This window comes from Ursus maritimus, unplaced genomic scaffold, assembly GCF_017311325.1.
Source record: "Ursus maritimus isolate PB19 unplaced genomic scaffold, ASM1731132v1 scaffold_12, whole genome shotgun sequence".
NCBI classification, from domain to species: domain Eukaryota; kingdom Metazoa; phylum Chordata; class Mammalia; order Carnivora; family Ursidae; genus Ursus; species Ursus maritimus.
The window spans coordinates 70,013,427-70,027,152 of NW_024423564.1; the positions used below are offsets into that span (position 1 = coordinate 70,013,427).

Genomic DNA, 13,726 nt, shown 5'->3' on the forward strand with positions numbered 1-13,726 from the left:
GTTCTTTGTAAGAGTTTCTTCAAGATCAGTGTCATTTTTTCCCTTACAATTCTCTAGTGATATGTTCTGGGCCTAGAGTTGTCTTTACAGATTCTTTAACAGATTCAATTTTTCTGGGTATTTGTTGGTTTCATCTATATATTCCATTTATATAAAGTTGTTCGTAATATCCTCTTTTGATCTTTTTTATTATATATAGGATCTGTAGTGATATCCCCTTTTCATTCTTCATACTGGTTATTTACCTTTCCTCTTTTTTTCCTCCCTTGATCAGTCATGTCAAGGTCTTACCCATTTTGCATTTTCAAAAAACTAAGTTTTGGGGGCAGCTGGATGGCTGAGTTTGGTAGAGCACGCAAGTCTTGATTTCAGGGTCGTGAGTTCAAGCCCCATGTTGAGGGGAGAGATTACTTAAAAACAGTCCCAACCAAATTTTGGCTTTGATGATCTTCTGTTGTGTTTGTTTTTCTATTTCATTAACTTTTGCTCTTATCCTTATTATTTCCTTCCTTTTATCTTCTTTGAATTTAACTTGCTGTTCCTTTTCTACTTTCTTGAGGTGGATGATGATATCACTGATTTTTGAATCTTTTTTGTATTTCTAATATATGTATTTAAGGTTATAAATTTCCCTGTAGGCATGGCTTTATTGCATCCTCCATCTGAATTTTTAAAAAATATTTCAGAGGTAAGTCCAACGTATATCGCTGGTTAGAGACCAGTGTTATAAATACTTGCAAAGTGGTGAAACAGGTGGCTGCTTTCCTGGGCTGGTGAGGGAGGGCCTCCCATGGAGGTGTACACAGTTGTAGAAAGAGCGTCAGAATCACCTGGTGTGCTTTCATCTGCATCTCCATCGTCACTTGAAGACTAATCACACTGTTGAAACTGAGGAAGCTCAGCAACTCAATAACGCTTGTGTTTTCATAGCACCTGCACTAATGCACCTGTTACTTGCTAAACTCGATGGTCAGCTTTTAGTCTTTACAGGACTTCTCTCTAACCTTTATTTTTTAAATTTTTATTTTTATTTTTATTTTTATTTTTATTTTTTTTTAAAGATTTTATTTATTTATTCGACAGAGATAGAGACAGCCAGCGAGAGAGGGAACACAAGCAGGGGGAGTGGGAGAGGAAGAAGCAGGCTCATAGCAGAAGAGCCTGATGTGGGGCTCGATCCCAGATCGCCGGGATCACGCCCTGAGCCGAAGGCAGACGCTTAACCACTGTGCCACCCAGGCGCCCCTATTTTTTAAATTTTTAAAAAGATTTATTTATTTTTTTTGAGAGAGAGACAGAGCACATATGGGCACATGTGCAAGTGGGGAAAGGGGCAGAGGGAGAGAATCTCAAGCAGACTCCCCGCCACCCCCCCCACCCCCCCGAGCACGGATCCCAATACGGGTCTTGATCTCACAACCCATGAGATCATGACTTGAGCCAAAACCAAGAGTCAGATGCCTAACCAACTGAGCCACCCAGGTTCCCCTCTCTGACCTTTAATGCCATTGACTACTTTATCCTTTTGGGAATGAGTTCCTTAGCTTCTCTGATACAATTCCTTGATTTTAAGTTCTCCTGTGCCTTCATTCTCAGGCTTTCTCTTCTTAACCAGTGCCTTAAATGTTGGTCACCTGTCTCCTGCCCAAGATTCTTCTCAGATTCCACTTCCACTAACACCTAATTCCCTGAGTCTTCATTTCCAGCCACCTTTCCTGATCTCCACACTCATGTATCATACTTCTTGGACACATCAAACATAACATGTACAAATGGAGTTTAATATCATGCTTCTCTCTGTCTCTACTACTAAAGCCATGGTTTACTTCCTCACTCATCTTTCAGCCTCACTTCTTAGCTGGTCTCCCACCCTCCAACTTCCCTCCCCTCTAATATATCCTTAATACAGTTTGGAGAACTAACTTCCTCCCTCCCTCCCTTCCTTCCTTCCTTCCTTCCTTCCTTCCTTCCTTCCTTCCTTCCTTCCTTCCAGATTTTATTTATTTATTTGAGAGAGTGAGAGAGAGAATGGCAGAGGGAAGAGATGCAGGCTCTCCGCTGAGCAGGGAGCCTGATGTGGGGCTCAATCCCAGGACTCGGGGATCATGGCCTGAGCCAAAGGCAACTGAACCACCCAGGTGCCTCGTAGAAGTACCTTTCTAATCCCAGTACTTTTTTTTCTTAAATCCTTTCAGTTGCTTCTCATCGCCTACAGACTGAAGTCCAATATCTTGGCATGGTACACACACTATGATGCCGTCAGCCTCTCCAGCTCTTTCCACCACTTCTGGAATGTGCCCAGTGTTCCAGCCATGTATATCTCAAACCACTATCCAATTTTATTCTCCCATTCCATCATCTTTAACAGGTCCTTCTGCCTAAAATGTCTTTCTTTCTCAAGTGCTTTTTCTCTCCAAATTCTTTCACCGGCTTCTTCTTAGTCTTTCAACCTTTGGCCCCTCCCTTCTCCTCATGCCCCAACTCCACTCTGTCTAAAAACTATTGGTTTAGTTTCCTAAATATCTTTCGAATCCACCTACTTCTGCCTATCTGCCCCACCTCCATTATGGTCCAACATTGTGTAGATATCCACAATATTCTCTTTACCATTTCCACCCTGTCCCTTTCAATACATTCTTCTTTCTGCAGCCAAAGTAATCTAAAATGCAAATCTGGTCATATTATACCCTGCCCTGAAAGTCTTCAATGGTTTCAAGAAACAAAGAGGATAAACCATCTTTATCTTTTTTACCCTTAAAAGGCCTGCAAGGTTCCGTGCACTTGGGGCCCTGCTAACCTCACCAATCTCAGCTTGCTCCTGAGTTTCATCCTGATATCTATGTTCTAGCCCCATAGATTTTTCAGTTCCTCTGACAGCCACACAACCTCTCATCCCAGGGTCTTTGGATTCCTATCTGCAATGATGATCTCCACCAGCTCTGCCGGGTTAATTCCTTCCTACTCCTTTAGGACCCAGCCTTTCTGAACACCCCAATCTAAATTATGCCAGCTCTTTCATTATTTGCTCTCATAACATCCCATGTTTTTCTTTCACTGCATTTATTGCAATTAGTAATCAGCCTGTGCTTTTGTTTTATTGTTTCTTTCCCCCACGTAAACAGTGAACTCCAATAAGAAAAGACTCGTTTCTTTTTTGTTCACTCGGTGAGCATAATGCTTGACTCTGTGTCCCTCATTTCCCTGGACACTGCTCACTCACTCACCTTCCCTGTGTGTCCTTTCAAGTTTGAGATGTTCTCCAGGCTTGTGGTGGTAAAAACGTGAATCACATTTCCATTGACTGCAGCAAACAGGTGACCCCCATTGCTAAAGGAACACTACAAAGAAACAAAGCAAGATAGCAAGAATGAAAGAAAGAAATGAGCAGTCCAGAGAGAGGTTACAGTCAAGAACTCCTTGTCCTAAAGGGTTCAGGCTAAAACAAGTGTGAAAATGGGAATTGGGGGAAGGCGCAGATAGGACTGAGGACTGGCTGACATCGTCGTTATTCCCATAGCTCATACTGGCCAAGATGCTGCCACTGCCGTGTGCGCTGCTTGGATGGTAGAGCACAGCACTCATTCCATCTCTGTAGAAGTTTCAGAGTGGGGAAGCAATTCCTGCAGTCGCTGTCTGGTTTCTGCAGTCATCTCAGGGCAAAATGTGATCGGCCGCTTCCTGCCTCTCCCTGTTAACGTGCATATTCCCTGGCCTCTCTCAATCTCCAAACTCACCTTTCCAGCTGGGACTCTGAGTCTGAGATAATTTTCCTTTTTGATGCTTTTTGTTCCTCTGCAATCACAGAGAGGATTAATCACACCTGGGATCTCACAAGGTTTGGGGTTCAATGAAATAGCTTGATGAACAGGAGAAAAACGAGATGGAGCCATATGCTGAAGAAGTGTGGTGAGAGGGGCGCCTGGGTGGCTCAGTCGTTAAGCGCCTGCCTTCGGCTCAGGTCATGATCCCAGGGTCCTGGGATCGAGCCCCACATCGGGCTCCCTGCTCAGCGGGAAGCCTGCTTCTCCCTCTCCTACTCCCCCCGCTTGTGTTCCCTCTCTCACTGTGTCTCTCTCTGTCAAATAAATAAATAAAATCTTAAGAAAAAAAAAGTATGGTGAGAGAAGAACTGGATTTCTTCTTTTAAAGCCACTGAAGTTCTCCAAGATAGGCCTTGGTCTCACCTCACCAGTGTATGTTAGTTCTTGAAATTTCAACCCTGGTTTCCTAAGAAAAATACCTTTATCTCCAGCATCTTACCTCTCTGCATCCTCTGACAGAATATTCTTTGAAAGAACGTATATCATCAATGAGTAGATTCATAAGGCGTAGTTTGTCAGCAAACCCTACCACAATGAAGTGTCCGGACGGGTGAAGGCTGATTGTATATGCCTCTTCTTGGTATTCCTTAAATAGCTCCAGGGTGCTGTGAGAAAGATCAGTTACGGAATTACAGTCCAGCCTGCTGATTTCCTTGAGCCCCCCACCGTACCTGGCAAATACTATTATCATAGCATCTGAGATACTTTATTGCTTAAAATGATTGGTTCCTCTTTTTTCTAGATTTTGGTTATTTGAGGAGAGTGTCCAGCAATGAGTATGGAAAATAGGGGAAGTGAGCAATGAGCTGTGTAGTGACGCTGAAAGCACGGCTCCCCTTAGAATCCCCACATCAGAAGGAGCCCACAGTTTCTATTCAGCAGCCCGGCAGCTGTGCACAAAGCCCAGAGATACCCAGTGTGGGGCGAGACTAGGTGGACATTCTCAGGGAAGCTATGCCAGGAGCGTAAAGTCACTAGGGAGTTAGGGGTGGCTCAGGGCAGTGATGAGAAAGAGATGGAATGAGTGGTCCGGAGAGCTCCATGTGGCGAAAAGCACATGTAGTGGGAGTGAGGGGACAGGAAGACTGGAAGAGCACGGGAGGTTATAGGAGAAGGTGAGATACTGCAGTGTGATCCTGAGGTCCCTAGTGTCCAGCGGTGTCTGGCATGTGGTAAGCACTTAATGAAACACAAAGCAATTTTCTAGGCCAACCATGAGCAAAAAGAGAAGAGAAACAGGTAAGCTGCCTGACTTGATTTAAAAAAAAATCTTTTCCGGGGCGCGTGGGTGGTTCAGTCGGTTAAGCAGCTGCTTTTGGCTCCCTGCTCAGTGTGGGGCCTGCTTCTCCCTCTCCCTCTGGCCCTCCTCCCCGCTTGTGCTGTCTCTCTCAAATAAATGAATAAAATCTGAAAAAAAAAATCTTCCAATTGAAACTTCTAAGTAATTACATTTTAAAACTCTCTAATTAAAATAATTCACATGAACAAATTTAACAACTGAAATCTTGCACACTACAGTAGCAAAGCCTCTCATCCTTACTTTGATTCATAATTCCAGATGCGAACGGATCGATCCAGAGAACAGGTGGCAATGAGGGGTTTGCGGATGCACGTAGCTAGACCAGTGATGGATGCCGAGTGCAGGGGGTACATCAGATACTCGAAGTGAGCAGGCTCCCCCTGGAGAAATCACACAGAGTGAGCTAAGGCGGGCTGTGCACTTCAGCTGTCAGAACTACCATGAACATTAGCGAGCCTGGGTGCACAGGAATCGGGCCGTAGGAAGACTGCTTTAATGTCATGCGTGTTTTCCGATGCCACTATTATTTTAAAACATTATCTTAATGGCAATAAAATATTTTATTCTATAGATATACCAGAATTTAATATAGATATACCATTCCTCTACTGCGGGAACATTTCAGTGGGTTTCATGTTTTGTTATTTAGGAGTAACACCAGACTAAACAACCTTGCGTGAACGTCTGTGTACCTCTCTGATTATTTCCTTAGATCCTGCAGTGTGAGTGTCCAACACTAAGCCTTTGAATGTGTAGGCATCCGCTTCAAAAGACACCCATCTTGAAGAAGCACATTGCCAGCTGCTGGCCAAACCACCAGGTAAGGAAGTAGACTGTCTCCACCCATGGAGGTCCCTTTTTCAGAATGCCCTGGATAACTTAGATAACGACTACTGGATTGATCCCACTTCTCCCTTCCTGTGCTCTCAATCCCACTCTTAGGCTTTAAATTAGCCAAAAAAGAATGGAACCCACAAAATCCTAGACATCCCACCCTTATAGCCTCATAAAGGCAAAGCCCCATGCCCTCCTTCTCTCTCTCCATGACCTCACAGTGTGACCCTCACGTGTGCTGGGTACCCTCCAGAGCCTGGGAGTAATAAATCCTGTTCCCCAAAGTTCCCTGATGTTTTTTTGCTGAAATGCCTCCTGCAATCACAGTAAGAAACAAGAAATCTCTGGCCCTGGGGGAAGAAATGTCTGGGGGTTTGCTAGGAGTAGTATGGGCCTGGGCAAGGGCCTCAGCCATTCCTGGCAACAGCATCACTATCGGCAGGCTGGGACTGACGCAATGGATACATTTCTAGAAGTAGAATACTGGGGGGAATGTCATTCTAAATTCTAAAGGCCTTGATAGGTACCGCCAAATTTCTCTCTAGAGGAACGGTGTTGCACTGCCACCAGCAGCAGTGAGAGCTGGGTGAATGACCTGAAGTGAAAATGTATTCTATTACACTGGGCGTGTAGACTCCACACGTTCTGTAACTGGGGGCATTATCGCTGGGACACCTGAATGAGGAGTGATGGCTGGGAAATTCAATGAGGTGCACGTATTTGAGGTCCATTCACAAGCAAGACAACGGCTGGAATGGGGATTCCCTCAAATTCTGGCCCTTTCCCTCTTATCAACTTACCTCCATCCACTCACCTTTCCCTACCACCTCGAAGGAAAAGGTGCTGTGCTGGGGTCGTGGGGCAGGCACAATTATTCCCATCCTTTTTCATGTCTTAACCTTTCTTTCTCCAATATCTTCAACCTCCCTGTCCCTACGGGTACATTCCTATAAGCTTTTAAACACACTCAAATCTCGCTTATCTTAAATACAGCAGCAGTTCTCTTTCTTTTGTCTTTTTTCTGCCTCTCTGCCAGAGAAACTGCACAATGATGGAGAATCAGGCAAGCAGGCTTACTGCTTTCACTTAGAATTCATGACCACACGCCTCCAGTGGACCCGGTAACTCCACCAGGTTTTTCAATAAGTTCACTTTCTGAATCTACAAGAGATACCAATTACATGCCATTTTATTTCTTTCCAGGCCTTCTAAACTCACTTCCTCCTTCCCCCATCCCCTCAGCTCATCTGATGACCTTGCTCATAGTTCCTTGATTTTGTATCTTTATTTTCTTTATTTTTGTATCTCAGGGGCAGAGCTGTAGACTGTCATAATCAATTCATGTATGGCCAATTTTTATCTTATGTTTATTTCATTCCTTTGTTCTTTAATTTTCATTCTTGTTCCTCCCTATCCAAGGCACGAATTAATGTGTCCCACTATGTCCTTGGGTATTTCTATAGCTGGCATTGTGCTTCAGAGTGCATTCTGCAGTTTTACTTTTTTCTCTCAACCATCTATGTTGTCATATGTATAACCGTCGCCTCTAATTTAAGTTTGGCATCCTGGAGTATGCTTCCAGCTACGTCACTCTCTGGGCTGCCTTCAGCTCTCCGTTACTACGAACATCCAGGGGAATGCCTTCGGGCACGTTCTTTAGTGGACCGGCATGATGATGTTCCTGGTCTGCGTCCAGGGGAAGACCACGGATAACCAGATGCGTGCGTTCTCTCTGTTTGATCAGGAACTATCGGACTGCTCTCTAGAACACCTGTGCCAGTTTACACCCCCACCATCGTCACATTAGGGTTCCCATTTTCCCTTGTTCTCAGAATTCCCTGGTGAGATATGACTTTCTAATTTTTGGTATTATAAAAGTAATTCTTACAAAGAGGCCTCTCAGTTGTGATGTGCAGGATCCATGACCCCACCACTCCGGCCGTGCTCTCTGGCTGCTGCAGCCACCCCTGCCCTTGCCTCTGGTGCACGTTAAAGATCCCAAACCATGCTGAGCAGAATAAGTCATCAGAGAAAGACAATTATCAAATGATCTCACTCATATGTGGAATTTAAGAAGCAAAACAGAGGATCATAGGGGAATGGAAGGAAAAATAAAACAAGACAAAACCAGAGAGGGAGATAAACCATAAGAGACTCTTAATCATAGGGAAAAAACTGAGGGTTGCTGGAGGGGATGGAGGTGGGGGTGGGGTAACTGGGTGATGGACATTAAGGAGGGCAGGTGATGTAATGAGCACTGGGTGTTATATAAGACTGATGGGTCACTGAACGCTACCTCTGAAACTAATAATACACTATTATGTTAATTGAATTTAAATTTAAAAAAAAGATTCCAAACCATGACTGACTCCAAGCACTTCACAATCAATGAAAAAGGAGAAATCTTTGAATTGAAGGCTGAACTCAATAAGGAAAAGAAAGAAAAGAGGATGGAGGCTGTGAAGAAAGTGATTGTTGCCATGACAATGGGGAAGGACGTCAGCTCTCTCTTTCCAAATGTAGTGAACTGTACGCAAACCGACAGTCTGGAATTAAAGAAGCTCATGCGTCTCTATTTGATGACTACTCCAAGAATCAGCCAGACATGGCCATCATGGCTGTCAACAGCTTTGTGAAGGACTGTGAAGATCTTTCTTCTCTAATTTGGGCCTTGGCAGTTAGGACCATGGCGTGCATCTGGGTGGACGAGATTACACAAGATCTCTGTGAGCCCCTCTGCAAGTGCTTGAAGGATGAAGATCCCTATGTTTGGAAAACAGCAGCAGCAATTTTGTGTGGCAGAATTCCATGACGTCAGTGCCCAAATGGCGGAAGATCAGGGATTTCTGGATTCTCTGTGGGATCTCATAGCAGATTCAAATCCAGGGGTGGTGGCTAACGCTGTAGCAGCATTATCTGAAATCAGTGAATCTCACCCAACCAGCAACCTGCTCGATCTGAACCCCCAGAACATCAGGAAGCTGCTGATACCCCCAAATGAGTGCACTGAATGGAGCCTGATTTTCATCTTGGACTATCTGTCTAATTACAACCCTAAAGATGACTGGGAGGTTAGAGCATCTGTGAGCATGTAACTCCCTGGGTATCTCCTGCCAACTCAGCATTGGTGCTTACAGCTAATGAAGTTTCTAGAGTTGTTACCCAAGGACTCTGACTACTACGCTACTGAAAAAGTTGGCCCTTCCTCTAGTCACTTTGCTGTCTGGGGAGCCAGAGGTGTGGTACATTGCCCTGAGGCTACTTAGGCTGCCTCATCCCACTCGATGTGCTTTTTGTAGAAGATGGCAAAACACGGAAGTGCCAGGTCTTCCTTGCAACATGGAAGGATTTTCCCAATGAAAACAAACCTCAGTTTTAGATTAAGGAATGTCATTTAAATGCTGACCCTTTCCAGCAAGTTGGAAAACGATGTTTATACTATGGTCAAGATGAATGTGGAAGGGCAGGACATGCTGTACCAAGCCCTGAAGCTCACTGATGGCATCAGGATTTTGGCTGAGCTACGCATCCAGCCAAGAAACCCAAGTTACTCACCGTCACTGAAGTGTAGAGCTCCTGAAGTCTCTCAGTACATCTATGACGGCATTTTGAAAAAATAATAGACTAGACTGGGTCCAGTGCCATCTGGTGACCCTATGATTAGTGCAAGCCAAGAACTCTAAACTGGAAGAAATGACATTGCCATGTAGAATCTGAACCCAAAGATACGGAGGCCACCCACCAAGGCAGTGGTGAGTCTAACCTGTGCTAACATTAGGGTACAGCCTGTTGGATAGTTTTAGCTTCCTGTGAACATTTGTAACCATTGCTTCAGTCACTTCCCACCTCCTGCCACCTGCTGCTGCTGTCTGTCCTGACCTGTGAGCTTCTCCACAGCATGCCAATGGCTGGCATGTCTGAGTGTAGATTGATATTTTGTAATTGAAAGCTCATTTCAAAAGCAGAAAAAGAGAAAAAATATTAAAGCAAGGAAAAGTATCACTGAAAAAAAGAGAAAGATCTCAGACTTGCTTTAATTTGCATTTTTCTGTGTACAGGCAACAGAAATTGCTTGTGAGAGTGACCAGATTTTGGATTTAATGTACAAAGATTTCACAGTGGCCATTATAGATCTGTTCAGAGAACTAAAGAAAACATGATCAAAGAAGTAACTTCTGATAACAAGGTCACATCAAATAGGAAACTTCAAAGGGTATAAAAATTGTTTAAAAAATAGAAATTCATGGGGCACCTGGGTGGCTTGTCAGTTAAGCATTTGACTCCCAGTTTCAGCTTAGTTTGTGATCTCAGGGTTGTGAGATTGAGCCCCATGTCAGGCTCCACATTCAGTGTAGAGCCTGCGTAAGATTCTCTCCCTCTCCCTAGGGGCGCCTGGGTGGCACAGCGGTTAAGCGTCTGCCTTAGGCTCAGGGTGTGATCCCGGCGTTCTGGGATCAAGCCCCACATCAGGCTCCTTCGCTAGGAGCCTGCTTCTCCCTCTCCCTCTCCCCCTGCTTGTGTTCCCTCTCTCGCTGGCTGTCTCTCTCTGTCAAATAAATAAATAAAATCTTAAAAAAAAAAAAAAAAGATTCTCTCCCTCTGCCCCTCACACCCACCCCCACCACTTGTGCATTCTCTCTCTCTCTCAAAAAAAAAAAAAAAATAGGGGCGCCTGGGTGGCACAGCGGTTAAGCGTCTGCCTTCGGCTCAGGGCGTGATCCCGGCGTTACGGGATCGAGCCCCACATCAGGCTCCTCCACTATGAGCCTGCTTCTTCCTCTCCCACTCCCCCTGCTGTGTTCCCTCTCTTGCTGGCTGTCTCTATCTCTGTTAAATAAATAAATAAAATCTTTAAAAAAAAAAATAGAAATTCTGGAAGTAAAAAGTACAATAACAGGAGTGAAAAATCCACTAAAGGGACTCAAAAGTAGATCTGAACTAGCAGAAAAAAGAATTAGTGAAGTTAAGGACAGATCAATAAAGATTATGCAATCTGAAAAACAGAGAGAAAAAGAATGAAGAAAAATGAACAGAACTGCAGGTAAATGTGGGACACCATTAAACATACCAACACACCTACAATGGGGGTACCAGAGGGGAAGAGAACGAGAAAGGAGCAGAAAAATATTTGAATAAATAATGGCTGAAAACTTCCCAAACTTACTGAAAAATATTAATGTACACATCCAGGAAGCTGAATGAACTCCAAGAAAGATAAACGTAAAGAGATCCACAGACACATGATAGTAAAAATATCAAAAACCGAAGACAAAAAAAAAAAATCTTGAAAGCCTCAAGAGCAAAATGATTGATCAGTTCCAAGGGAACTCCAACAAAATAATAGATAGTAGATTTCTCAGCAAAAATAATAGAAGCCAAAAGGGAGTGGAATAACATGTTCAAAGTACTCAAAGAAAAAACTGTCTATCAAGAATTCTATATCCAGCAAAGCTATCTCTTAAAAATGAAGGTGAAATAAAAACATTCCCAAAAAGAACTAAAAGATTTTATTGCTTGCAGACCTGCCTTACATGAAATACTAAAGGAGATTCTTCGGGTTGAAAGCAAGTTACCCCAGAGAGTAATTCGAATCCACAGAAAAACACAAAGAACACCGGTGAAGGTATTATGTCATTATGAAAGATAACGTAAACACATATTTTATCCCTACTCTTCTTTAACCTTACTGAAAAAGCCACTGTATAAAACAATATGTATATTATGCATTGTTGGCTGCATGGAAACGTATTTGCCAACAACAACAAAAAGATGGTAGCCACGAGCAAATCTGTATTGGGCTAAGGAAGTGACTTCAGATGGTAATTCAAATGCACAGGGACAAATAAGAGAACCAGAAGCAATGAAAATGGTCTAAAATTGACTGTGGTAACGGTTGCATGACTCTGTGAATACACTCAAGACCACTGGATTGTATACTTTAAATATGTGAATTGTATGGCGTGTGAAAACACACCAACACTCCATAAAACTGTTATTTAAGAAAAAAACACTGTTACTGAAAAAGATATGTTAAAGTCTCCTACTATGATTGTAGATCATGGTGTATTTTTCTTGTTGTTCTGTCAAACTTTCCTTTATGTGTTTTGGGTGCATGCTATCAGGTGCATGCAGTTTTAAAATTGTAACATCTTCTTGATGAAGAGAACCTTAGAAGTTCAAAATGATTCTCTTCAATAGTGCTTTTTTGTTGCAATGTCTGCAGTGTATTTATGCTAGCTTTCTTTGTTATTTAAAAACAAAAAAGGAAAAAATAAACTTCTCTATATACATACGTCTTTGTGTAACGAGCAGCTATCGCAGTACGTTGAATTCTCCGAAGCGCAACTGCAGCGTGAAAGGAGAGGCACAGTTTAAACCTGACCGGCGACGCCAGTGTGTCCTCCAAGGAGGCTGCAGCGATCGCAGTCCCACTGAGGACAGCAGAGAGCGTCTACAGCGGAATCTTAAGATTAGAATTTCTTTGGCTCTTATGAAGAGGCTGAGCGAGGTGTGCTCGGCAAACTTGCATTAAAATCTGCCCACGTGGTAACGAGTCCTTGGGCTGGAGGAAGTGTCGCTGGGGAAGCCTCACCTTGCTGATCTCTGTCAGGGACATGGTGATGCTGTATAGTTGGTTCTTGCTGGTGCTGGCAATCAGGGTTTCCTCCGAGGGACTGAAGCACAGGCAGAGGATGTCCTGCTTGTCGGACTGACTTGGCTCGTTGCTCTGGGGGTCCAGGGGAATCTGCCCGAGATGCAAGACAACTGTTAGCAACGTTCCCACATCGTCAGTCAGCGTGTCCTCGGGCTTTCAGCATTCTCTCAGATCCTTTCAGCTTACAGACTCCCAGACCAGCAGGCGTCCAAGCATCCTCCTCACGCGTGGAGAAGGGAGGGCTCGAGTCACCTCGGTTTCTGTGGGTTTTGTATTCACCCTGACGTGATGGGTGGCTGACTAAGAGACAGCAGCACGCATAAAAATGGTCACTCTCCACATCTCAGCTCGAGACCCCCTCTGAACACAAGTGTTAGTTTAAATCCCATTCTTGCCCATCTGTCAGAAGCCCAGTGTGGGGGCCACCTCGTCAGGCACCCCAGTGTGCACTTCAGGATAGCAGAGGGGAAGGTGATGTCTCCTCTTCCATGTGGGGCAGGTGACAGGGCAGAGAAAGGAGAAGGGGTCACACAGCAGCCCAGCCAGCAGTCCCTGAGAGGGCCTAGAGTTCCCGAGTAGACATTATAACATTAGATTTCCTTTTCCCCTGCCATTGCTTTTCGTCTGCTAACAACCACACTTCTTGAAAGGCTGGCCTGCACATACCGTCTCCACAGCCTTACCTCCCATTCGGTTCTTAATTCCTTCCACTGCATCATTTACTGAAATGTCTCATCAACCTTAGAAATTTCCTTATCACCAGAGCCAGAGGGTCCTACTCAGTCCTCATCTTCTTGACTTTTCTAGATCCTGAGGCAGTGATGGCAGCACCTGGCTCCCAGGGGGCCAGGACACCAGGCCCTCATGTTTCCCTCCCTCTGCCTGGAGTTCTGTCTTTCTGTATACCCCCTCTTGCTTCCTGTATACCCCCTATCTGCCAGGACAGTGAGGGCTCTGGGAGGGAGAAGCATCTTGCCCTGCCCTGCCCTGCCCTGCCCTGGGATGAGTGGGCCCTAATATCACCTCAGTGTGCTCACCAGGGAACTGCCCTCTGCTGCCACATTTACTGCACTGTGCATGGTAGAACGGGAACCCACAGACTGAGGACCTTGTCTG

The 13,726-nt window shown here is 44.5% G+C and overlaps 1 protein-coding gene across 1 annotated transcript in view; it reads right to left on the reverse strand.

Annotated features, from left to right (window-relative positions):
• CFAP57 (cilia and flagella associated protein 57) overlaps nucleotides 1-13,726 on the reverse strand; it is a 69,407-nt gene that overhangs the window by 45,613 nt on the left and 10,068 nt on the right. The window contains exons 5-8 of the mRNA XM_008699332.2: nucleotides 12,548-12,700; nucleotides 5,362-5,501; nucleotides 4,261-4,426; nucleotides 3,225-3,338 (exon numbers count right to left, since the gene is read on the reverse strand). Of these exons, the coding sequence (XP_008697554.2) occupies nucleotides 3,225-3,338; nucleotides 4,261-4,426; nucleotides 5,362-5,501; nucleotides 12,548-12,700 (573 nt within the window). The remainder of the gene's footprint in view (nucleotides 1-3,224; nucleotides 3,339-4,260; nucleotides 4,427-5,361; nucleotides 5,502-12,547; nucleotides 12,701-13,726) is intronic.